This window comes from Artemia sp. Qi Xiang Cuo, chromosome 10 (assembly GCF_049724085.1).
Source record: "Artemia sp. Qi Xiang Cuo chromosome 10, ASM4972408v1, whole genome shotgun sequence".
Classification (NCBI taxonomy): domain Eukaryota; kingdom Metazoa; phylum Arthropoda; class Branchiopoda; order Anostraca; family Artemiidae; genus Artemia; species Artemia sp. Qi Xiang Cuo.
This window is the reverse complement of record NC_142803.1, coordinates 3,423,022-3,449,382: the sequence shown is the minus strand read 5'-3', so window position 1 is coordinate 3,449,382 and position 26,361 is coordinate 3,423,022. Positions and strand designations below refer to the sequence as shown.

The 26,361-nt window shown below is 37.1% G+C and overlaps 2 protein-coding genes across 2 annotated transcripts in view; both read left to right on the top strand.

Moving 5' to 3' along the window:
* Positions 1–26,361, top strand: part of LOC148947365 (uncharacterized) — a 511,279-nt gene that overhangs the window by 261,283 nt on the left and 223,635 nt on the right. The window lies entirely within an intron of this gene.
* The window catches only part of LOC148947367 (uncharacterized), a 75,709-nt gene that overhangs the window by 7,305 nt on the left and 42,043 nt on the right, over positions 1–26,361 (top strand). Inside the window, exon 2 of the mRNA XM_089095779.1 lies at positions 10,855–11,029. Coding sequence (XP_088951905.1) covers positions 10,855–11,029 — 175 coding nt within the window. The remainder of the gene's footprint in view (positions 1–10,854; positions 11,030–26,361) is intronic.

Here is a 26,361-nt window from a genome sequence, read left to right as displayed (position 1 = left end):
AAATTTTGAGAGTTTTGTTGGTTTTATGTTGTGCACTCAGGGCATTAAAGGCTTATATAGAAGGCGTTGTCATAGAAACTTCAAAACAGGCTCATTCGATTGGAAATTCAAAGGACTAGTGCCCTTTTTAATAGTAGAAAATGATTGGAGGGCAACTAGCCCCCCCACTCCCATAATTTCCCCAAAACATCCAATTAAAATTTTGATATATTCATTTTGTTCAGCGTAGTTGATTTCCAGATAGAAAACATATTTTTGAGGAGGAAAATCCCCCACAACCCTCAGGACAAGGGTTTTAAGTTATGTCCTGGGGGCATATAAGGTTTTTATAGAAGGCGTTGTCGTAGAAACTTCAAAAAAGGCTCATTCTATTTGAAATTCAATGGTCTAGTGCCCTTTTTCATAGTCAAAAGTGATTGGAGGGCAACTAGCCCCCTCTACGCCCATCCGTCCCCCAACCACAGCCAATCATAATTTTGAGATAGCCATGTTTTTCATCGTAGTTGATTTACACATAGATAATATGGTTTTGAGAAGGACACTCCCCCACAACCCTCAGGACAAGGGTTTTAAGTTATGCCCTGGGGGCATAAAAGGTTTTTATAGAAGGTGTTGTCCTAGAAACTTCAAAACAGGCTCATTATATTAGAAATTCAATGGGCTTGTGCCCATTTTAATAGTAGAAATTGATTGGTGGGCCAATAGCCCCCCCCCCACGCCCATCAGTCCCCCAACCACATCCATTTAAAATTTTGAGATAGCCATTTTGTTCAGCGTAGTTGATTTCCAGATAGATAATATATTTTTGAGAAGGAAACTCCCCACAACCCTTAGGACAAGGGTTTTAAGATATGCCCTGGGGGCAAATAAGGTTTTCAAATAAGGTGTTGTCATAAAAATTTAAAAACGGGCTTATTATATTTAAAATTGAAAGAACTAGTGTCAGTATCAATATTCGACAGTAATTGGACGGCCACTAGCCCCCCACTCCAATCATTCCCCCAAACACATCCCATCAAAATGTTGAGAGAGCCATTTTGTTCAGTGTCGTTCATTTCAAGATAGAAAATATATTTTTGAGGAGGGCAATCCCTCACAACCCTTAGGACAAGGGTTTTAAGTTATGCCCTGGGGGCATATAAGGTTTTTATAGAAGGCGTTGTCGTAGAAACTTCAAAAAAGGCTCATTATATTAAAAATTCAAAGGGCTTGTGCCCTTTTTAATATTCGTAAGGGATTGGAGGGCAACCCCACGCCCATCATTCCCTCAAACACATCCAATCAAAATTTTGAGATATCCATTTTGTTCAGCGTAGCTGATTTCAAGATAGAAAATATGTTTTTGAGGAGGACACTCCCCCACAACACTAGGGACAAGGGTTTTAAGTTATGCCCTGGGGGTATATAAGATTTTTATAGAAGGCATTGTCGTAAAAACTTCAAAAAAGGCACAATCAATTGGAAATTCAAAGGGCTAGTGCCCTTTTTAATAGTCGATAGTGCTTTGAGGTCTACTAGCCACCCCACGCCCATCATCCTCCCAAAAAAAATCCAATCAAAATTTGTAGATAGCGATTTTGTTCAGCTTAGTTAATTTTAAAATAGAAAATATGTTTTTGAGGAGGACACTTCCCCACAACCCTCAAGGCAAGGGTTTTAAGTTATACCCTCTGGGCATATAAGGTTTGTATAGAAGGCGGTGTCATAGAAACTTCAAAAAAGGCTCATTCGATTGGAAATTCAAAGGGCTAGTGCCCTTTTTAATAGTCGAAAGTTACTTGAGGGCGACTGACCCCCCTCTCACGCCCACCTTTTCCCCAAACACATCCAATCAGAATTTTGAGACAGCCATTTTATTAAACGTAGTTTTAAGTTCTGAAAATTAGGTCTTTGAGGATGACAACTCCCCCTCAGCCCTCAAGGCAAGGGTTGTAATTTAAGGATTCTCCGAATCCTTCATTTTATTTCTTATGGAATGGATGCTCATAAAAACTTTGGAGAGGGCTCATTTGATTGGAAATTGAAAGTTCTTGTTCTTTTTTTAAGAGTCAAAAGAGATTGGAGGGTAACTAGCCCCCCCCCTCCTCCACTCCCTAAATGCATCAGATAAAAATTTTGAGATAGACATTTTGTTAAAATATTTCAAAGTTCTGATAACAAAAAACTCCGGTGTCGTTACAGCCCACCAGGGCCCGGGGGTAGGTGTTGTAAGTTATGCCCTGGGGGCATATAAACAATCAAACAATCATTAAATAGACAATCAATGCAAACAATCATATAATAGATATTAAAGTAAATTAATAAATAAATTTAGTGCTGGTATTAATGTAACTTAATAAATAAATTACATAAATAAATGTTTGCTGGGTGAAATTTAACGCGGGGAAAGTATCAGCAGGAAAAGAAAATGTTCTGTGAGGGGGGGGGGAATTTCCCGGGGTGGATTTTACAAATTTGAATTATTGAGGGAAAGGACGACTAGACCCATTCTATAATATTCTAAATTTTTCATCTTAAAGTAACGGGAATAAAGAATCAAAAGAAATGTCAGAGATACCACTTCAGGTTTCTTTAGACGATGTTGTTTGTTTTTTTTTTGGAAAATGACATTTTAAAAAGACAGATTATTTTCAGTTGTATTACTTTCTCTGTGGCTGCTCAATTATGCTTGCGAGGTGGGAGACTTCCCCTCACCACTGTCTACGCTAAGGTTTCAGTTTTTATCTCAAGGCTTAAAAATGAACGCAATGCGATAAAAGTATAACTCAAAATAACATATATGAGTTGAGGTTCACCCAAATGATGGCCCAGGGGGCTCACCATTTTACAATCTATGAAATCAATCCTGCAATAACTGAAAATATAAAGTATTTTTGAATATTTTAACGTCCTTCACAACTCAAACGGTCCAACAATCTTTCTTCAGCCCAATGAGTTTGTCTATTCTCCTAAATCGGGAACGGAGGAGATAAGTGAAGTTCCACCCCGTATTGGATGAGTCTCCAATTTACCCCGCCCCCTCTCCTCCTGTCTACGCTAAAGTTTTCTTCTTTATGCCGTGTACGCCACCCCCTCCCCAAAGACTTTAATAAGGTAAAGTTTTGTATGGGAAGAACACATTCTAAATCTATTATTATTATCCAATTATATGGTTAAAATACAAAATCTGTGATAGATGCAAAATTGCTTTGGCACACAAATCCCATTAAGGTCAATTCCAAACAGTCGTGATCCCTTTGTGTCAGCAAGTGAAATGGTCAAAACCCCCTTATTGGAGCTATTTTTTCAATCCATTCATTGTTGTCAATCGCTGTCCACAAGCTATACAAGCCGTCTATTGTTCATATATAAGGTTTTTATCAAAGAGGTAATCGTATAGACTATAAAAAAAAGCCTCATTCGATTTAAATTGAAAGTTCTAGATCCGGTTTTTAAAGTCAAGAATAATTGGACAGTAAGCAACCTCCCCCCGCCCCGCATGCCATAAAAACTTGAAACTTTTTTAAATAAAAAACGAAGAAAAATTAAATAAATTAAATAAACAATCATAGCAAAAAACAAACAACAAGTAATAATATAAATGAATAAATAGATCTTAAAGCGAATAATGCTTAGATTTAATATGAAAATCAAGCTTAAACAAAAAATATTTTGCTATTAAAATAATATTTTGCTATTAAACGAAACTTCAAACGAACATAAATTAAACAAACAATCAATGCGAACAAACATACAATATATATTAATGCAAATAAATAAAAAAATAAATCTTAAAACGAGTGAAACTTAAATTGAATATGCAAATCAAGTTTGAATCGAAGAAAAATAACTACAAATAAGAGTTTAGGTATTGCCTCACTGCAGAAGCCTAGAACCTACTTCGTCATTGGCGCTTTACTGAAAACGAATTATATTACAAATGTTTTCTTTTGTACTTAATATTGAAAATAAATATTAAAATTATAGTAAAATTTTGAAAAACACATCAAATATTCAGTTTAATTTCTTAGTTCTTTCCAAGATTCGTTAAGACAAATATAGTTTAACTACAAATAAAATTTGGATACTGCCCCCTTCTTTAACTGTAAAAACCTAAAGCGTTCTACGCCATTGGCGCTTCACTGAAAACAAATAACTCGTATATTACAAATTTATTCTTTTCCAGTTCTTACAGCATTGAAAATGAAAATAAAAATTCCAGTGAAAAAAAATCTTGAACTAATGGATCTTTCAACAATTAATATCATTATATATCTAATATTCAATTTGATTTTGTTTATACTTTCCAAGACTGTTCAAGACTCATATAGTTTTCAGTAAGGCGCCAATGACGCAGTAGGTTTTAGGCTTCTGCAGTGAGGCGATACCTAAACTATTGTTTGTAGTTATTTTTATTCGATTCAAACTTGATTTGCATATTCAGTTTAAGTTCTCACTCGTTTTAAGATTTATTTATTTATTTATTTACATTAATATATATTGTATGTTTGTTCGCATTGATTGTTTATTTAATTTCTATTCGTTTTAAGTTTCATTCATACTTTAATAGCAAAATATTTTTTTGTTTTAAGCTTGATTTTCTTATTCAATCTAAGCATTACTCGGTTTAAGATCTATTTATTCATTTCTATTATTACTTGTTGTATGTTTTTTGCTATGATTGTTTATTTAATTTCTGTTCATTTTGGGTTTCATTTATTCTTTAATAGTTATTTGCTGGTCGTGTTGATTTTTAATTTTAAAATGTATTTTTATATACTGATCTTAATTTTAAAATGGCCTTTACTTTTCTTTGAAAAACTTATTTTCCGGAAAGTTTTTTTTAATTAATACTATTAAAATGTCAAGCCTTCCAATCGCTTTCGACTATTAAAAAGCACACTAGCCCTTTCAATTTCCAATAGAATGAGCTTTTTTAGATACGACAACGCTTTCTATAAACAGCTTATATGCTCCAAGGGCATAAATTGCAACCCTTACCCTAAGATCTGTTAGGGTGGTTGTCATCCTCTAAGACCAAATTTCCTCGAACTTTCAACTACGTTAAGAAACATGGCTATCTGAAAATTTTGATTGGATATGTTTCTAGGAATGGTGGCCGTGATAGGGGGGTTAGTTACCCTCAAATCACTTTCGACTATTACAAAGGGCACTAGCCCTCTAAATTTTGAATTAAATGAGCCCCTTTTGAAGTTTTAAGACAATTCTATCTATAAAAACGTTATAAGCCCCCAGGGCAGAACTTACAACCTTTGCCCTTGGGGCTCTTGGGGGTTTGTCATCCTTAAATACATAATTTCCAGAATTTTCAACTACTTTGAACAAATTGGATATCTCTAAACTTTGATAGAATATTTTTGGGGAAATGGTGGGTGTAAGAGGGGGGTTAATTACTCTCCACTCACTTTCGACTATTAAAAAGGGCAATTTCAATTTCCATTCAAATGAGCCCTTTTTGAAATTTCTATAACAACTTCCACCGAGGGGGTTATCATCCTACAAGACCTTTTTTCCAGAACTTTCAACTACGTTGAACAAAATAGATATCTCAAAATATTGATTGGATGTGTTTGGAAAAATGGTGGGCGTGAGAGGGGCGTTAGTCACTCTCCATTCACTTTCAACTATTAGAAAAGGCACTAGCCCTTTCAATTTATAATACAATGAACCCTTTTGAAGTTTCTACGCTTTCAATAAAGACTTTATCCGCCTCCAGGGTATAACTTTTACCCCTTGCCCTGCGGGCTGTGGGGGGGGGGAGGGGTTGTCATCCAGAAAGACCTAACTTCCAAAACTTTCAACTACTTTGAATAAAATGACTATCTAAAATATTAATTAGATGTGTTTGGAGAAAAGATGGGCGTGAGAGGGGGGTTAGTTGCCTTCAAATCACTTTTGACTATTCAAAAGGGCACTAGCCCTTTGAATATCCAATCGAATGAGCCCTTTTTCAAATTTCTACGACAAAGATTTCAATAAACACCTTATATGCCCCAGGCCATAACTTATAACCCTTTTCCTGAAGACTATGGGGGGAGTGTCATACTCAAAGGTATAGTTTATTGAACTTTTAACAGCGTGGAACAAAATGGCTATCTCAAAATCTTTATCCGATGTGTTTGGAGAAATGGTGGGCATGGAAGGGGTGTTAGTTGCTTTCAATCACTTTCGACTATTAAAAAGGGCACTAGCCATTTCAATGACCAATCGAATGAGTCCTTTTTGAAGTTTTGACGACAACGCGTTATATAAAAACCTTATATACCCCCCCGGCATAAATTGCAGCTTTGGCCCTGTGGGCTCTAGGGGGGGGGGGGTCGTCATCCTCAAAGAACTAATTTCCAGAACTTAAAACTACGTTGAATAAAATGCCTATCTCAAAGTTTTGATTAGATGTGTTTGGGGAAAAAGTGGGCGTGAGAGGTGGGTTTAGTTGCCCTCTTATCACTTTCGACTATTAAAAAGGGTGCTAGCCCTTTGCATTTCGAATCGAATGAACCTTTTTTAAAGTTTCTACGACAACGCCTTCTATAAAAATGCCTTATATGCCCCCAAGGCATAATTTACAACCCTTGCCCTAAGGGCTGTGGGGGACTGTCCTCAAAAATATAATTACTATCTGGAAATCAACTACGCTGAGCAAAATGGCTATCTCAAAATTTTGATTGGACGTGTTAGTGGAAATGGTGGGCGTATAATGGGTGTTAGTCGTCTTCCAATCGCTTTCGACTATTAAAAAAACCAACACAAGCCATTCCAATTTCCAATTGAACGAGGGCTTTTCGAAGTTTCTACGACAACTTCTTCGATACGAAGTGCCCTGCTCTACAGGAAAAAATTAATAAATAATACATTGTGCAAACATCGTTCTTATATGCCCCCAGGGCATAACTTAAAACCCTTGCCCCGAGGGTTGTGGGGGAGTGTCCTCCTCTTTACTTAGTCCCCGTTTCTTGTCTCGTTTTCGAGTGTCCCCGTTCTTTACTTAGGTAGCGCGATCGTGCTGCCTATGATTTATACAACAACTTTCTATATAAACCTTATATACCCCCACGGCATAACTAACAACCCGTGCACTGAGGGCTCTGTGGGGTTTATCATCCTAACAGACCCAACTTCCAGAAGGTTCAACTACGTTGAACAAAATGGATATCTCAAAATTTTGATTCGATATGTTTTGAAAAATGATGGGCGTGAGAGAGGCGTTATTCGCTATCCAATCACATTCAACTATTAAATTAGACACTAGCCCTTTCAATTTCCAATTGAATGAGCGTTTTGAAGTTTCTACGACAACGCTTTCAATAAAAACTTTATATGGCCCAGGGCATAACTTACAACCCTTACACTGAGGGCTCTGGGGGGATTATCATCCTAAAAGACCTAATTTCCAGAACTTTCAACTACGCTGCATAAAATTGATATCTAAAAATTTTAATTCGATGTGTTTGGGAAAATAGTGGGCGCGAGAGGGGCGTTAGTCGCTATCCAATCACTTTCAACTATTAAAAAAGGCACTAGTCCTTTCAATTTCCAGTTGAATGAGCCATTTTGAAGTTTCTATGACAACGCTTTCAATGAAAACTTTATATGCCCCCAGGGCATAACTTACAACCCTTGCCCTGAGGGCTGTGAGGAGAGGGGCTGTTATCCTTAAAGACCTAATTTCCAAAACTTTCAATTATGTTGAATAAAATGGCTATCTAAATATTTTGATTGGATGTGTTTGAGGAAAAGGTGGTCGTAAGAGGGGGGTTAGTTGCCCTCAAATCACTTTCGACTATTAAAAAGGGTACTAGGTTTTTGAATTTCAAATCGAATGAGCCGTTTTTCAAGTTTCTACGACGAAGATTACAATCAAAACCTTATATGCCCCCAGGGCATAACTTATAATCCTTGCCCTGAGGGTTGTGGGAGAGTGTCCTGGTCAAAAATATATTTTCTATCTGGAAATCAACTACGCTGAACAAAAGGGTTATTTCAAAATTTTTATTGGTTGTGTTTGGGGGAATGTTGGGCGTGGGGAGGGGGGCTAGTTGACCTCCAATCACTTTCGACTATTAAAAAGGGCACTAGCCCTTTCAATTTCCAATCGAAAGAGCTGTTTTTGAAGTTTCTACGACAACACCTTCTTTAAAAACCTTATATGCCCCCGGGACAAAACTTAAAACCCTTGCCTTGAGGGCTGTGGGGGAGTGTCTTCCACAAACACATATTTTCTATCTGGAAATCAACTCCGCTGAACAAAATGACTATCACAAAGTTTTTATTGGATGTGTTTGGGGAAATGATTGGCGTGGGGGGGGGGCTAGTTGCCGTCCAATCACTTTCGACTATTAAAAAGGGCGCTAGAACTTTGAATTTCCAATCGAATGAGCCTTTTTTGAAGTTTCTACGACAACTCCTTCTATAAAAAAAACCTAATTTGCCCCCAGGGCATAAATTAAAACCCTTGCCCTGAGGGTTGTGGGGGAATGTCCTCCTCAAATACATATTTTCTATCTGAAAATCAACTACGCTGAACAAAATGGCTAACTCAAAATTTTGATTCGATGTTTTTTGGGAAAATGATGGGCGTGGAGGGGCTAGTTGCCCTCTAACCACTTTCGACTATTAAAAGGGGCTTTAGAACTCTCAATTTCCAATCGAATGAGCCCTTTTTGAAGTGTCTACGACGACCTCTTCCATGTGAAGTGCCCTGCTCTAAAGGAAAAAATAATAAATAGTACATTGTGCCAACATCGTTCTTATATGCCCTCAGGGCATAACTTAAAACCCTTTGAGCCTTTTTTGAAGTTTCTACGACAACTCCTTCTATAAAAAACCTTATTTTCCCCCAGGGCATAAATTAAAACCCTTGCCCTGAGGGTTGTGGGGGAGTGTCCTCCTCAAAAATATATTTTCTATCAAGAAATGAACTACGCTGAACAAAATGGCTATCTCAAAATTTTGATTGGATATGTGTTGGGGGAATGATGGGCATGGAGGGGCTAGTTGCCCTCCAATCACTTTCGACTATTATAAAGGGCACCAGCCACTCCAATTTCCAATCGAATGAGCCCTTTTCGAAGTTTCTACGACAACTCCGTTCGATACGAAGTGCCCGGGTATGGAGGAAAAAAAATACATTATAACCACATCGTTCTTTAATTAGGCAGCGCTAGCGCGCTGCCTATGAAAGTAAGGAACGACGTTAAAACTTAAAACGAACATAAATTATTCCGTTTATGATAGGGGCTGCCTCTCCTCAGCGCCCCTTTCTTTACGCTAAAATTTTTTATTGTTTAAAAAAAATAGAGTTGTGAGAAAGTAAAATCTTTGCGTAAAGAGCGAGGCGTTGAGGAGGGGGCAGCCCCTTGCATACACGGAATAAGTTCTGTTCGTTTTAAGTTTTAACGTCGTTCCGTACTTTCAGTTAAAAAAAACTTGTCTTTTTATTTAATTTTTGAACGTTTTTGAATTAATACAGATTTTGATTTTGGCTCACCGTACATGAATAATTAAAACACAATTTGCATATTAATTTTACTTTTATTTGGTTAAATGGCTTTCTCGAAATTTGTTAAATTTTTTTACAAACGTTTTTATTAGTAATAAACTTACGTAACTTACGAATTAACTTATGTAACGAACTTCTATATTCATATACTTTTAATACGTATATTAGGGGGTTCGCCCCTTAGCCAATACCTCGCTCTTTAAGCTAAAGTTCGAATTTTGTTCCAATTCCTTAAAAATGACCCCTTAAACACAAAGGCCGTTATTTAGAATAGATAGCTCTTATGAAAGTACTAAAAAACTTTGGCTTAAAGAGCGAGGTATTGACTAGGGGGTGAATTCAATCATATACGTAATATTTTCTGTTCGTTTTAAGTTTCGATGTTGCTGTTTACTTTCAGTTGAAAAACTTGGTTTTTATATTTAATTTCTGATCTTTTTTCAAATAATGCTGGGACATCCGGTGCCCACCTTCATAGCAATGTCCCTTTCCCCATGGAAACTTCCTTCATGGAAAGATCCTCCCCCATACCCCCCGCGCCCCCCCCTACCAAAAAATATCCCCCTGAAAACGTCTGTATACTTCCCAATAACCAATACTATATGTTAACATTGGGTAAAGTTCATAACTTCCAGCCCTCCCCCCAGGGACTTCGGGGGACTAAGTCATCCTAAAAGACATAGTTATCATACTTTCGACCATGCTGAACAAAATGGCAGTCTCAAATTTTGATCGGGTGACTTTGGGAAAAAAGGAGCGTGGGAAGGGGCCTAGTTGCCCTCTATTTTTTTGGTCACTTAAAAAGGGCACTAGAACTTTCAATTTTCGTTCCAATGAGCCCTCCCACGATATTTTAGGACCACTGGGTCGATACGATCACCCCTGGGTAAAAAAAAAAAAAAAAAAAAACACGCATCCGTGATCTTTCTTCTGGCAAAAAATGCAAAATTCCACATTTTTGTAGATAGGAGCTTGAAACCTCTACAGTAGGGTTAACTGATAAGCTGATCGCTGATCAAACTGATACGCTGGTTAACTGATACGCTGATCAAATATGGTTGTGTGATTTTCATTAAGGTTCTATAACTTTTAGGGGGTCTTTCCCCCTTTTTTCGAAAATAAGTCAAATTTTCTAAGGCGCGTAACTTTTGATGGGTAGGATTAAACTTAATGAAACTTATATATTTGAAATCAGCAATAAAATTTGATTCTTTGTATGTATCTATTGGTATCAAAATCCCGTTTTATAGAGTTTCGGTTACCATTGTGCCGGGTCGCTCCTTACTTACAGTTCGTTACCACGAACTGTTTGATAACTAATAATATTAAACTAACAACTTGAATATATCTTTCAGTGTCAAGTCCGATTCTGATCCGTCCTAGATGGGCCATTAACAACCAGTTCACTCTGCCACTGATAACACAAGGAACAGGAAAACTGTCAGTTCGGGGGCTGTTCCAGGTTTTCCTACCAGTCACTCTATTTTTGGATTCTTTGTTTGATGAATCTGAAGGTCTGCTCAAGAAAAGGTATCTTATTTATAAAGAGTATTCAACTTTCTGCCACGAAGTGTGCATCTTGGAGAGCCCCTTGGCTCAACACCATTGGCTCAATTCTGTCACAGTTAGTCTCCTGCCACCAAATAAATTACACTTCGTGAACCATATAGGATGCTTCCAACGCATCTGTCATGCACCCCCTGGTGTAAACCTTTTCAAATGTGGGCGGCACCACAATTACTTCTTTTTTATGGGTTTTTAGCACAGGTGTACCTACGAGAGAGGTGAACCGACGAGACAGAGTTCCTTTAGTTTATTGTTAAGCATTAGAGAGCGTGTAGTAGATTTTATCCTCTTTTTTGTAGAGTAAAAGACGTATTTTATTCAAATTCAAATATTTTATTGAGCTCCGAAATTAGGGAGTATAATGAAAAAAAAACCAACAAATCAACAAACCAGCAATATACGATTTTTACATAAAATACATACATAAATGCCAGCTAATATGCACAAAATTAATTTCTCCTTAAAATTCCTTGTTACGTTTCTTTAATAGCGTCGCAAATTTTTATTAGAAACAAGTGAAAACTTTTAAATTCTTTTTAAAAATTAGAAAAAATACCTCATCATTGGAATTTAAGAGAGAGAAAATGGGCAGAATATAAATAAAACAGAGGAAAAAATAACAATACACTTATAAATAATAAGTAACTATTTTTATTGCCCGAAAATTCACATGGAATTAAAACGGAGTATAGCAAAGGAAAAAGAAAAGCAAAGTCACACTAAGGAACACCTTTAAACATATTAAAACATTATGTACATTAGCAAAACTATTGGCACAGGATGGCTAGCCACGGGTTCGCTCTTCCCTTAGTGTTTTTCAGAAAATTATCGGCGACACGGTTAACACAGACTGTTGGATCGGATACACCATAATTACGCATGATATAGGAGTTACTCGTCCATGGTAGAAGTCTCAGAAGGAACATCGCGAATCGAAAAAACAGAACTCATACTTTTGCACACTGAGCGGACGACAGGTATTTCCAAAAAGGCTCTATATACAGTACATGTGGAAGGGCAATGGCATCATACAGCGACGCAAGATATTTACGGCAGCACCGATGTCTGTTACCAATAATTGACCCATACGCAATCCAAATTTTGACTTCGACGCGTCGTACAAGCTGCGTCCTGGTGGAGTGGAGGCTTCGACCAATTGGTAAACCAAGGTAAGTAATACTCTCAGATGGTTTCACAATTGAATCGCCCAAAGGGATTTCTTCTTCACAATGCTCCACATTGAAAAACAAGATGGCAAATTTTGACACATTAAACGACAAACCTTCGCTATTGTATTCCCTATTCAACACATTAAAACTCTTCGAAAGTCGATCAGTGGACATGTTCAAATTAAGCAGGTCGTTCGCATATGTCATCAACGAATCATCAATCCCTTTTGAAACACAAGACGTAGCTACTTGGGCTTATGCTGGCAGAACATTATTGTTGTACAACCTTGGAGACACAACTGAACCTTGCCTGACTCCTTTACGGACCAGTACAACAACGGATTCAACCGGATTTGAGGGTATTTTGATTTGCGCGCTAAGGTTATTGTACATATAATATAATACTCTGACAATACACAAAGTTAGCCCTTGTTTATACGCTTCTAGAAGGATCTTCACGTGCACTGACGAATCAAAAGCCCGGCTCTTATCAAAAGAGCCAATAACTAGTGGATCACCCTTTGCCTCAGAATCAGACAAAATAGCAGCAACTGGGAACTTAGCATCAGCTCAACCGATCTCTGTCGCAAAACCACACTGGTGGTTTGGCCTTAAGCCACAGTGTCAAACATTTGACAATATTAGCATTTCTAGAAGCTTGCATAAAATTAGCAACACAGTAATTGGGCGATAAGAGGATCATATGTTAGCTGGCTTCCCTTTTTTCAGGATGGGCGTAAGTTGCCCTGTACAGAAAACATTGGGTACAAAACTAACTACGAATATGATTTGGTACAATAATGTTAACATTTCATGCACAAGACGAGTACCCTTCACAAGGTGAAGTGCATAAAAATCGTCAACTCCGCGCGATTTTTTCTTTTTCAGCCTACAGACATTTTCATTTACATCCGAAACAGATACGGTAAAGTGCAAAAAACTCGAGTTTGATAGCAGAGATTCAAGTTGTTCGATATATGGTCTAGCTACACTTGGATTCGGGGCACTAAATGCGCTCGTAAAGTAAGCTCACCGGTCATATGCATCACTAGGCAAGGAATTGGGTGTTTTTGGGCGATCTTTCATGTGGTCTTTCCATAAACGAATTGGATCATTAATTATTCGCTCTGTATAATTATTTTTAATATTCGGGCGATGCTGCTTGAGGCCTTTCTCAAGTTTAAGTTTTGTGTGTACACGGAGATAATTCACAACACCGGATTTAGGATGACTACTTTCCCTCCACACTGAGAACAAGAACTTAGCATCCAGGCACGCTTTCACTAGCTCTTGATTCTTTGAGAACCCTGGGATTTCAGTACCTTTACAAATTTTCGTAACTGGAATAGCTGCCTTTTCTGTGGTTAGTAGTGCGTGGGTGATTTCAGCACAGAAGGCATTAACCTGTATTTTAGTTTCCTTGATATTCCTTTGCATGTTGGCTTGTAGTAGACTAAATGGCAGGCTGATCTTCTGAAGCGTCGTGTCAAGCACTGTCCGATAAAGCAGGAAGTCGGCTTTGACCAATCTTTTATTTCATGCCACACTGAAGTAATTTTTGCCTTTTGGATACAAACATTAACACATGCTTCAATTTGGATGTGGTTGGTGGAGTGACTTCCCATTGGCACGCTCACTGTGCCACTCACGTATGGTGTGCATGCGAAATGGTCAATATTTGAGATAGAACCTCTAGTATGTACTTTGCAAGAGGTCGTACTGCTTCCGAGAATGTGTTATCCGATTCTTCGTCACTGTAGTTAGTGGAAGGTAGACATTGACAATCAAAAAGTTCTCAACCCTTATAGCTATGAAGTTTTCAGCTGCATGAAGACTCTCTTAATCAATGGCAGAACTACATACGATCGCTAGTCCACCTGAGGGCCTCTTGCGTTGACGAGACTTGGCTAGTACAAAATAAAATATATGATTGTCCGAAACGTAAGTAGGCTGAGACTATCATTTGTCAGCAAATGTTCTTGTATTGCACAGAATATCGCTACGCCGACATAGTTCTTCAATTACACGGTTTATGTGAGACACACATCCACTCATATTACAAGACACAATCCCAGTATTCTATTCATTCATCGGAGCGTTTTTGTTTTCCAATTTGCTTTTTCATCTCAGGGCAATGGAATGACTGACATGTATGTTTTGTCGACTTACATGCTGTACATCCAGTTGGTTTCGTGCATGGGGTACTGGCATTTGACGTATGGCCTTGGACATCACAACGTGGACAGTGTAGTATCCGAAATTATCTAAATCTGGGGAGCGGAGCACACCACTGAAACGTGACCAAATTTCTGGCAATTAGAGCATCTTTTTGGGAGGTACACAAATTCTTAAATCGTAAAACGTTCAAAATAAAGTTTTGGCGGGGTTTTCATAGCCCTATACCTGTATATCTAGCTGATAATGGGAGGAAAAGTACAACTTATAGGTTTTACTAGAACCACACTGCTCTGCCCTTTCGCAACCTGAAACGCAGGCTTTTACCATGTTGGCATCGTGTGTGGTTGGAATGTTTTTGATCACGCCTATGAAAGCTGGGGATTTCACCTTAGCTTCTACACTTTATGATTTCTGGTTGATTAAATAAGCAATGCTGTCTGTCTTGTCCTTCGTTTTAACAACAAGACGCTATTCAGATCGGTTTCTTTTCAATTCAACATCATCAACCGACATGTCTTCTCGCACATGCTCGTAAGAAACTATTTTCGTTCTTCTGGCGTGTTAGTAGGGGGGGGGGCGGGTTCTTCAGAGCTACGGAATAGGGTAGTGGGGAATGTCTATCTGGGACAGGAATAGGTTGGCTCCCGTCACTTATAGAATTACCGGGTGGCCATGGGAGTGGAACTTGGTTGTAACGCTCGAGAAAACCCGACAACTGCCACCGCATTTCATTCACCGACGGTATAATACTTGCGCCTACTTCTGCTCCACTGGCCGGTACTTCTTGGGGATCAAATATAACGCACTAGGGGAGTTCTATCCGTTTTTAGCGCATCTTGCAAGCAGCTTAGCAATATCCACTAAATTATCCTCATGTTGCACGTTTTTCGCAAATCAATCACCAGCATCGGCCTCCTTATTTAACAGTTCTTTTGTCTTTGGAATCGAGTCTCATTCGAAAAAGTCCACAGCTCGTTCTAAAAACACTTCGTTCTTTATTCAGACTGCCATTGATCGCAATATATAGTTCAATACAGCATTTAGGATTAGAGTCTCTCCCATTCTTGAAACCCGTTTTACCCCAATAAACAAGGGAAGCGTCAGCCCTCATTCTTCCTATTCCCTGCAGTTTGGGGGAGACTTTCCTGGCAGGTACAACGGCACTTGCCACGGGTTTACTGTCCCTCTTCTGCTTGCCAATTAGGGTAACGTTAAAATGGCTTCACACACTATAAATATATAAATGTCCAGAAACTAAGTCAGCAGAGTAGTAGACACATATGTACGTCAATAAAAATATGTCATGATTGTACGTCACTAATACCCATTGCGAATTTTTTGTTTTCTTCACTACAACTTACTGAACTATTAATGTTCATACAATATCCAATTTTGATGTTGACACTTTGAACTCTGAATTGCGACTAAACTCTGAATAAAAATCCGAATATTTCGACTCCACGTCCAGGAGTGTTTATCAACGGTAAAAAATTTGATTAAATTCAAAGCAATAGATAAAGAAAAATACAAACTGAAAACATAAATAATATTCACATCTTTATAACCTCAAAAATACTGCAATCAATGTAAAAGCCTGAATAAGCACACAGAAGTGACAAAGGACTGTCTCTGGTACACCAAATTGTGTCTCATGTAATTTCAGATTGGCAATCTCAAATGTTAAATTTGAAAAAGCTTTTCGCTCATGAAGATTCAAAAAATTTACAAAATGTTGATTCCTATAGGCAAGTACATCTTCAACGGAAAGCTAAATCTCCTTAATCTATTCGGCATCACATGATTTCTATCTATTATTTAATTTCTATCTATTATTTATTCATTTCTTAGGAACGCTTCCTTTTTTATTAATTTGAAACCCGCAATTACCGAAAAAATTTTAGCTAAACATGAGTGTTTCTTAAGACATATAGGTTTCCACATAACTGACTAAAACAATAGAATGTCGCTTTCAGTGTCGTTGGCACTTTCATCATCAAATTTCTTTCTTCAAATCAAGATTTGTGTCTTTCTTGGTGCTTTTATCACCAAACCATCAAATTTTGGTAACTCGTAAGACTTCTGCGGACGACACTTGCCAGAACAGGGTGTGAAGATGTTCTCCTTAATTGTAACAAAACACCATGGAAGACACTAATCAGAAGGATGTAAGAATAAATTTTATAACTCATGAGACAATAGAAAAAGACAAGGTGACCACGAAATGTTCTTCAAGAAACATATTCGAGGAATCAAAGAGTTCGTGATGATGAAAGTTATAACACGCATGCGTGCGCGTGATTGTGTGTGTTTAAGGGTGTGTGTGTGTAAGAGAGAGAGTGTATGTGTGTGTCTTAAAAGACATGTCTGCAGTAACTTAAGACAATAAGTTGAAAATTTCAGGGCATGTTGAGGGAGATGTACAGCTATAATAAAAGACGCTAGGTGCATTCAGTGTCAGTCTGGTATACCACACAAGGATAAGACCTTCGCTAAAGCTCTTCTGTAAGCTGAATTGAAAGCTTGCTCATTATCTATAGAACTAAGGACTAAGAGAGTTCGATGACTCTCGCACTTCTCAGTTATTAATCTAAGAATGGAAATATGGTCGAAACATTTTCTGTTCTTCCTAAAACCACATTTTTTCTTCTCTTGAAGCTTTGTCTGCAGCATCTCTAAGTCTAAAAATATCATCACACTAAATAATTTGCTACCTACAGATACTAGGCTAGTGCTTTTATAATTATCACACTCACTCTTATCACCTATCTTATATAGGGGTTTAATTAGGATTGTCCTAACATCACTAAATACTTCCCCTTTTTTAAAATCATATTCATATCGTTCAGTAACTTGTTTCTAACCTCAGAGCCACCATATTTAAGAAACTGATCTTCCACACTATCAGCACCTGGAGCCTCATTATATTTTAATTCATTTAGTACTGTTACCTATTTTTTTTTTTTACAAAATATATCTTCCTCCACATTTAAGTTGTCACAATGTTTTTCATTCTCCTTTATATATTTTCCTGTTACCCTATCAGTGTTTAGCACACTCTCAGATGTTTTTGCCCATCTCTTTTTATATCTTTCCTTATCACTAATTGTGGCCCGGTTCCTATCTTTTAGCTGGGACAAGTCCGGATTGATTACTGCCTCTCTGTTTATTAACATGCCAGCGCATTATTTTAATATTTTGCCGTCTAGCTGCATCTTCCCAGTCTTCGGAAATTTTATCCATAGCTTCCACCTTACACCTCCCTAGTTAATATTTAATGGTTTCTCCATTTTCTTTACATTTCTTATTTTCATGTGATATATCCCTCAGATAGCTCATGTACAAGCCTCTTCTCCTCTATATCAAACGTAAGCCAATCTCATCAATATTATATTTTGTATGTATGTATTAATTGCTCGCCCATCATAGATGTAAAATACAACACTGATAGAGCATAGAGAAAGGAAAGGGAAAGAAACAAATAAACTCTGACAAATTCAAACAAAACCAAAACAAAGCAGAACTGACAGGAAAAAAAGAAAAAATACAGATAAGGGCCATAATATGCAAGAACAAACACATTATCAACGAAGGACAATTTCAGAGGTGCTTTCACCAATAGTCTGCCTCCGATATCTATCATTTCTTTTCTGCACGACGGACACTGGAATAGTAACTCTATACCACGAGGATAGGGAGCTGTTGTTAGTCCAGAGAGGCAGCCGTGGCAACTATTTCGCATACCTGTAGAAACACGTCCGTATATCCTTAATATCTGAAGCAGTAAGAAGAGACCAAAATTAGTGCAAGGGCAAGTAGATGCAGAACAGCAAATGCATTATAAACGCTAGATAAGATACGGTGGTTAAATTTAAACTTTAACGCAACTAGTAAACCATACGCGTTCCTAGATTTTCTGGCAAAAAAAAATCTTTCAAAAGTTGACGCGTAGTGCGAAGATTTGATCAAATCTGTACGCCCAGATAGCAAGTGTATCTTGTACTTTAATAACATGTTCACCCAACTGAAAATTTGTCAGGCAATTTGAACGGTGATTGAACACCAGGAACTCAGTCTTACTCTCATTAAATCGAATACCAATACTTTTATACTTTCTATCGATAATTCGAAAATTTTCCTCAATTCCAAAGGCTGTTCTACTAATGTCAAGGAATTCATCAGCATAGTCAGCTAGCGAAACATCAATACCTTTAAATATACAATTGGTTAGAGCATCCTGTTGTGGCGCAATAACAGTATTATTAAACAGGGGCGGAGAAGTAACAGCGCCCTGTCTAATACCCTCTATACTGGACTTGAAGGAGTGAGTTCTACCTTACCAGGTGAGATTATAACCTTAACTCTGATATTTAGCTTTTTATACGTATCACGTATCGATTTGATGATAGAAATATTAACTCCAGGCTTATAAGCAGTCAATAAGATATGTATACCCGTGTCGAAAGCTCTAGATACGTCTGACCCAGCAAAATGTAATACCTCATTATTTTCATGAGGATGTAGAAGTAAATTAGCAATCAAACAGTGAGCATGGTCGCGGCCTACTCCTTTCTTGAAGCCAAATTGGCTATGCAGCTTATAACACTTATCAGATATCTCGTCAATAATTAGTAACTCAAAAACTTTGCACAAAACCGGTGAAACCTTAAATGGCCTAAAAGAAGAAAGTTAGTCCGAGGGCTTTCCCTTTTTAATACCTGGGCTATTACTCCAGTTCTGAACAAATCTGGAACTATACCACATTAGAATATATCATCTTAAAGAGTAGGGACAGATGCTCAATCAAGAGAGAGGACCCACATCTTAGATGCTTTGCACAGAGGCCATCAGCACCAAGAGAAGTTTTCTTTTGTAGCTTAGAAGTGCACTCAGTAACGGCAGATCGAGTAACAATAAAACTGATCTCATCAATTGATTGGCCTAAGCAACCATCAAGCTCCCTTTCATATTAATTTGACAATGATGGATCAAGCTCGGAAAATTCACTTTTAAAGTAATCATACCACTGGTCACTGGTAACTTTGAATGCATTATAGGATTTTGAATTATCTCTTTTGAGAACTTTTCATATGAAATTAGGTTCACTTGTGGCTTTACTTGATATTTCAGCTTCAGCTACTGATTTAGCCTGGTGCTGCCTAAGCACTTTTGCGAAACGTTCTTTGTTTTCAGACAAATTTCATTTACCAAAACTTGCCGTGGCAAACCACACTCCTTCCAGACACGAAACCAGAATTTCGATTTAGCACAAGAATCAACTAGGTAGGGGTCACCTGACCAACCAATCTTCTCAGTTCCAAAACGCACTCTTCGTATGGGTACACTAGCACGTTCCGTAGCGTGTAGAGCGTGAACGATCTCTGCACAGTAAATATTCAGCAATGTTTGCTTCTCTGCAAATGTTAATAATTTTTTTGGAAAAATAGATGAAACAGCACTTCGATCTATATCAAAATAGAATCATTAACAGCCCAGAACATTAACATATCTACACAAGGCCAATCGGTGGATTTATGACATTTACTATCATTGTCTGGGCTTGAATCCCTTGGTGTAATTAATTGAACAGGGAATATATTACTGAAAGGCATACGGTCTGAGTTTTGGAAAGTAGAGATAAGTGAGGATCCTTAGTCTGGTTTTACATTCGGGGAACACATGAAAAAGTCCAGAGAAGAGGTACTGCCAGAGCTATGGATATATGTAAAACCTTGGGTTTTCTCGACGGCCAAGAGCTGAGGGCACACACTATTCAGAATATTTGCACGACTGCTACTGTCGTGAAAAAGGTTATAGTTCAAATCACCAGCTAGGATTACTGCTAGGTATTGTACTTGATAATCAGACACGAGGGAACTAATTAGGCGGCAGGATTGATCAAATTGTCTTTCTGATGTAGCATTCCGGTAATCGGTGGGTAAATACACTGAAACAACCACATAATTCTGAGTTTTGACTTCCATAAAATAGTCACTGTCGTGAAAGTGTTCAGGCATGAGGAAACTTCTAGCAGGAATAGCACTACCCCCAGTCGGCCGACCATCCCCAGAGTGTCTAGCGGCACGAATTATTACGGCAGTAGAAGCAATCGTGCTCAACAAACATAGACTGTCGGGAGTGAGAAGGTGCTCTTGTAAGATAATAACGTCGTTCGTGTTACATAGAGTTTGTATGTGGGTAATTTCTTTGAGATGCTTCCATTAATATTCCATGATCTAACGCGTATATCAGTGCTCGTTTTGGGGTATTCATAAGTTTCTGTGCGACAGAACATTTGTAGCTGTAACAAGGGTGGTCAGCCTAGTTGTACAGCGGACACTGCATTTTATTTGACAGAGACTTTCCAGCTTGTTCGAATGTCCTGTCTGCGCACAGCGCGAACAGCGAGACAGCGAGTTTGAGCTTTACGGTGCTGGGCAACATGTCCGTAAGCTTGGAAGTTGTAGCAGCGAGGAGGGAGAGGTAGAAACTTCTCTATGGGGATTCGCTCATACTCGATTAACACTGACAGGGAAATGGCTGCTAATAATTCTTCTCGGTGAGAAAACTGAAGCTCGTAGGACCTAGGTTTGCCGATACAGGAGACTTCGGTACAGTTAGTTATCAAGTTCTACAACTGACCGTCAGCAACACTGTCAGTGACGAAACGGGGAGTTCCATAATACACTGGAACTTTTAGCTGTAATTTTAGCAAGTGGTCCTTAGATTTGATAGCATTAGTTACAGCATTACCTTCATTTTTATCACTTTACAACGAGGCGCCAAGTATCTTTTCCCTGTCTAAGCTTAGTTATCGCCAACTTCAAGTCACCGCATACATTATCAATAAAAGTTTTGCAGTCCTTGGGGTCGTTCAGCTCTTTAGGTGGATTCTTTAATATAACGGCAAAAGAGAGTTTGTATCATTGTGTGGGGACTTGAGACAAAGAAGGCTGGGGTTGCACTTCAACAGGACGCAATTACAGAATTTAACACGTAGTTCTTTAATTTTACGATCAAGCGTAGCACTTGATTCCCCTACGATAACTGGTACTTTGTCAGGCTCGTACAGCACGAAACGTGGTATGTGGTATTTGCTTTTCATTACATATTTCAAGAATTTTAAGTATGTCCATACTAGCTGAGTTCCTAGCTTAGTTTCTAACTTGTTTCGATAAGACACTAGCAGTGATTTCAGAGATTGTTTTCCTAAAGCTATTCCATCCATCTTCGTCATCCTCAAATTTTAAACTATTTAGTTTAGCATTCATCTGTTTCTAGATAATTTCTCTCAAATTCTCATCATGGATTACACCAGCGTCATAGCTTTCCAGAAGATAGTTACCCTTCCTAAATTTCAGCTTTAAATTAACCCTAGATACTACTAGATGGTTATTTTTACTTTTAACATCAATAACAGCCCTCGTATATACCCTAGTGTCCCTAGTATCTTATAATGAACCTCTCAGTCTTCGGTCTACAATAACATAATCAATAAGATTAGCTGTCTTATCGTCATGGGAATACTGTGTTCTATTCCATTCTATGACCAAATTCTGTATTCTGCATTGGTTATAACTGGAATGCTATACCAACAAATTAGCAGCAGTCTGTAGCCTATATTGTTATCTTTTCCAACACACAATTTACCTAGGCTAAGATACCATCTATCCCTATTTCTATCGACCTGGGCATCAACATCGTATAATAAAAACACCGTATTTCTACCTTGGACCCTATCGGTCTGTTCCTGCAGCTGTAAATAAAATGAATTTGAGTCATTACAATCTCTGTCAGTCGATCCTTTAAGGGAATACACAACTATGACTGATACACTACACTTTTTAGTCATAAAATGAGTGACTAGCATATTATTTTTTTTTTTTCTCAGCCAAAAACAACACTTAGAATCCCCTTTATTCATCATGAGCTCTAATCCCTGTCAATGTGCCCCGTCATTCCTGCCTGACTAAATAATTTCTATATTACCCAGTTTCATGTTTCCTACCCCTGGGATATGAGTTTCTGAAGCTCCCAATAGGTCCAGTTTAAAGCGTCTGAAGTCGTCAGTGAAAATGTTGATACGATATTTATTTTTTAACGCTGTAACATTCCAAGCTGCAATTTTCATATTCTTTAAATAACTGAAATTATTTGGTCATTGACAAATCAATAGTTCCAGGACCAGTGCAGGACAGCGACTAGCCCATCTTTTCAAGTCTACACAGAAGCGTTTAAGCCGGCTTAGAAACAGACAGCAAGAAGTAACTTGGACCTCCATGAATGTAGGGTTTTTGAGTTCTGGGCCCATCTTGGTCGTAACATGGTTTTCAGCATTTGGCCTTGCTCTTCTATCAACAAGAGTCAAAATCTTACACAGACAATCTCAGCCTATTACCTCCAATTCATTATATATTCTTGACTACATATATTACACTACTATGATGAGGCAACCCATAGTACATAATTTAGCTAGGAAGAAGTTTTTTAGTAGGAAAACACCTACCAAAACAGACCAAACCCAAAAGAATTATCTCTGAATCCGAATTCATTGCAAATGCTGTGTCGTTTAATAGGAAATAATTCCCACGAGGGGCACCACTCCTTGAGGTCATCCTGCAGCGCTTTAGTCATCACCTTGCTCGGCGTGAAGCTTAGCAATGTTTACATCCCTTCACCACGTTGAGGTGCGTTGACAGATTTTATATTGTACCTAGGGGGGAGGGTCAAGCTTCGCTCCCGCCTAAAGTCAGCAATAGGCTTTACCTTAAGAAAATTATATTAAAATCCATAGGAAAGCTTATTTTATAACAAAATTTTAAAAAAGTTTAACCTATACGGCATTTGGTGTTTCCAAGATAGATAACATTGTCGCACAGGACAAAATTGTACCTGTATTTTCCCTAATTAAGAGTTTTGTTTATTATGAGTGAACATGGTAATTCTTGATTTCCTTCCTAACCATGAAGAACCAATAAATTGATCTAATCCCTCTTTGTAAAAATGAGACAAGTTTTTTGAACTTCTTAAGAAAAGTTTTTGTTACCCCCTACCATCCACCATGCACGGCCAAACCATCTAAAATCTATTCAGATTTCATTGCTTCATCTTTTTATTGACATTTTTTTGGTGAAAATGCTAAGACTAGCATTATAAGTGAGAAGCAGCCCTGCCCTCTCAAAACGAGTGTTTAATGTTTTTTGAGGTAATTAAATTTCTTTCCAACGAGACTTTTAGTTTTAACTTTATTCAATATTTAGCACCATGCATGATACTAAGAAAAATAAGTATTTCTTTATTTAGAAATTAGGACTTCTTTCGTTTTCAAAGCGTTAAAACTGACAAGCCACTCATCTGCCCACTTGTCAATTCTCCCCATGTCTGCCTGTAGCTCATTGTGGCTGGGATCTTCGTCCTTAGCAATTGACGTTTTTGTTGTCGTGTCATCAGCAAAGTGGTGAGGTTTCTTCACAAGGTTGTCCCCTAGGTTGTTTATGAACACCAAGAAGAGAGTTAGCCCAAGAATACTTCCTTGGGTTACTCCTAATAAGACTGGGTGCGGTTGAAGAAAACATGCAATGAATGTTGACGAAGAAACTCAGCAAGCACCTCAAATTATTAACCATTAACTCCAGAGGCCTTCAGTTTACAAATAAGTCCCTTGTGCCATACACGACCAAAGGTTTTTGTGATGTCAAAGGAGAGAAGGCGAATATTGTGCCCCCTGAGAAAGGATCTCAACCCTCTCTTGATAGTGCACAATCAGACAGTCTATGGTAGGTCATTTTCTGTGAAAATCATATTGCGTATCTGCCAATAACAGATATGACTCGAGGTATAGGTAAAGGGTATTATTAGTGACGCATTCATAAACTTTACCTACGGTGGACAGTAAACCAATTGGGTGATACAATCTTTCAAATTTCAATAGCTAGACCCTTTCATGTCTAGATTTCACTTTTCCTTAAATCCAAGGATTTAAGTGTCCGATTTTTGAAAGTAAGGGCGTTCTACTTCATGCTTTTTTTTTATTTTTTAACAATATTCTGTAATTTTTTAATTTGGATAGTAAGACACATCCATGTGAGAATTCAAGCCTTTTAAGAATTTTAGGATTTAAATATCACATATCTTCAATTAAGGTTTTTCTACATCTTTCTTTTTGAATTTTTTAACGATTTATGGTATTTAAACATCAAAGTTCTCAAGAAAAGCCTTTCTTCTTCCTACTTTTTTCATTTTTAACAATTTAAGATTCTTATTTTTCAAATTTCAACAGGAAAGCCGTTTTCATGTAGAAAATTCCAGATTCCTAAAAATTTTCATTATTTCAATATCAAGTTTGTCGAAGCAAGTTCTTTCTGCTTCACAACTTATCTCCCTTTTGAGAGTTTATGATTTATATTTTCCAAGTCTCAATAGCAAACCTCCTTCCCTCAAAATATTCTGAATATATAAAAAAATTTCAAATGTCAAAATCACATTTCTTTAAGTAAAGCCTTCTTATTTCATAACTTTTCTTCCTTACAATTTTCACAAGAGAAAATCAGAATTTTAACAAAAAAACACCTTAAGTACAACAATTAATCACAAGTCAAGTATACCCTGAAATCTAACACGCTAAAGGGTAAAAATTCATAAAAGTACACAATTTATCCAAAAACGTAATATTAAACGTTGCTCTAGCGAAATTCAATCCTCTCATCTCAATACAGAACTTGAAAAGCCTCGAAAAAAAACTTAAAACTTTTTAAAACTTTATAACAAAAGTAAAAAGGCTTTACTTGAAGAAGTATGATATTTAAGTCCCAAAGTTCTTTAAAATTTGGAGGTTTTGACATGAAAAAGGTTTTTTTTATTTGAAATTTTGAAACAATTGTTAATAATAAAAAGAAGACATGGGGTAGGTAGGTTTTACCTTAAGAAATGTGACACTTAAATGCTTGGATTTAAATAAAAGTGGAATCTTGACATCAGAGGATGTTTTCTATTAAAATTAGGAAAATTAGTCGTGAATTCTTAAAACAAATTAAATATATAAAATAGAAAGGCTTTACTTGAAAAAATCCTATATTGAAATTGATATTTCTTAGAAATTTTTAATTTATGACATGAAAGCTTTTTGGCTATTAAAACTAGGAAAAAAGAGAAAATTGTTTAAAGGGCGAAAAATATATAGAGTACATTGTCTTAACCTGAAGAATATGGTTTTCAATATTAAATATTTTTCAGAAACCTGGAATTCTCTGACAGGAAGGGGATTTTGTTATTAAAATCTGAAAAACAAAACTGTAAATTGTAAAAAAAAAAATAAAAAGATGAAGTAGAAAAACCGAAATTGAAGAGATGTGTTATTGAAAAATGTTAAATTGTTTTAGAAATCTTGAATTTTTGACATAAAAGAGGCTTTTCTATTGAAATTCAAAAACTAAGAATCGTAAATTGTTACAAAATGAAGAAAATTTGCAGTAAAAAGACCTTTCTTAAAGAAATTTGATTTTTAAATCCTTACTTTTTTTCTTTAGAACAATTTTGAAAAGGAAAAGTCAGCATTCATATTCCCACCGCAGTTTGTTACACCTCTAATATCCCCAGATAAGTAACACACCACAGGAATAAAAATTTATAAAAACACCAAAAATTATAGAAGAAAGTAATCTGAAAAGTAATCTTAGTAAAATTTCTTTCTCGTCACAATACAGAACCTGAAAAAGAAAATTGAACATCCTTTAAAAGTTTACTATGAAAATTGAAGATCCCCTAAAAATATTGGCAAAAATCAGAAAATAGGAATCCTGTTGCTTTGCTATTGAAAGAATCAAATGTCTAAAATAAGCAGGAAATTTATTTGTAAATCCTTAAATTTTAAAAAAATCTTTAGTTTTCGTTATAAATTTTTTTTTCCATATAATTTCGAGAAGATGAGAAAATTGCAAAAAAAAAAGTAAAAAT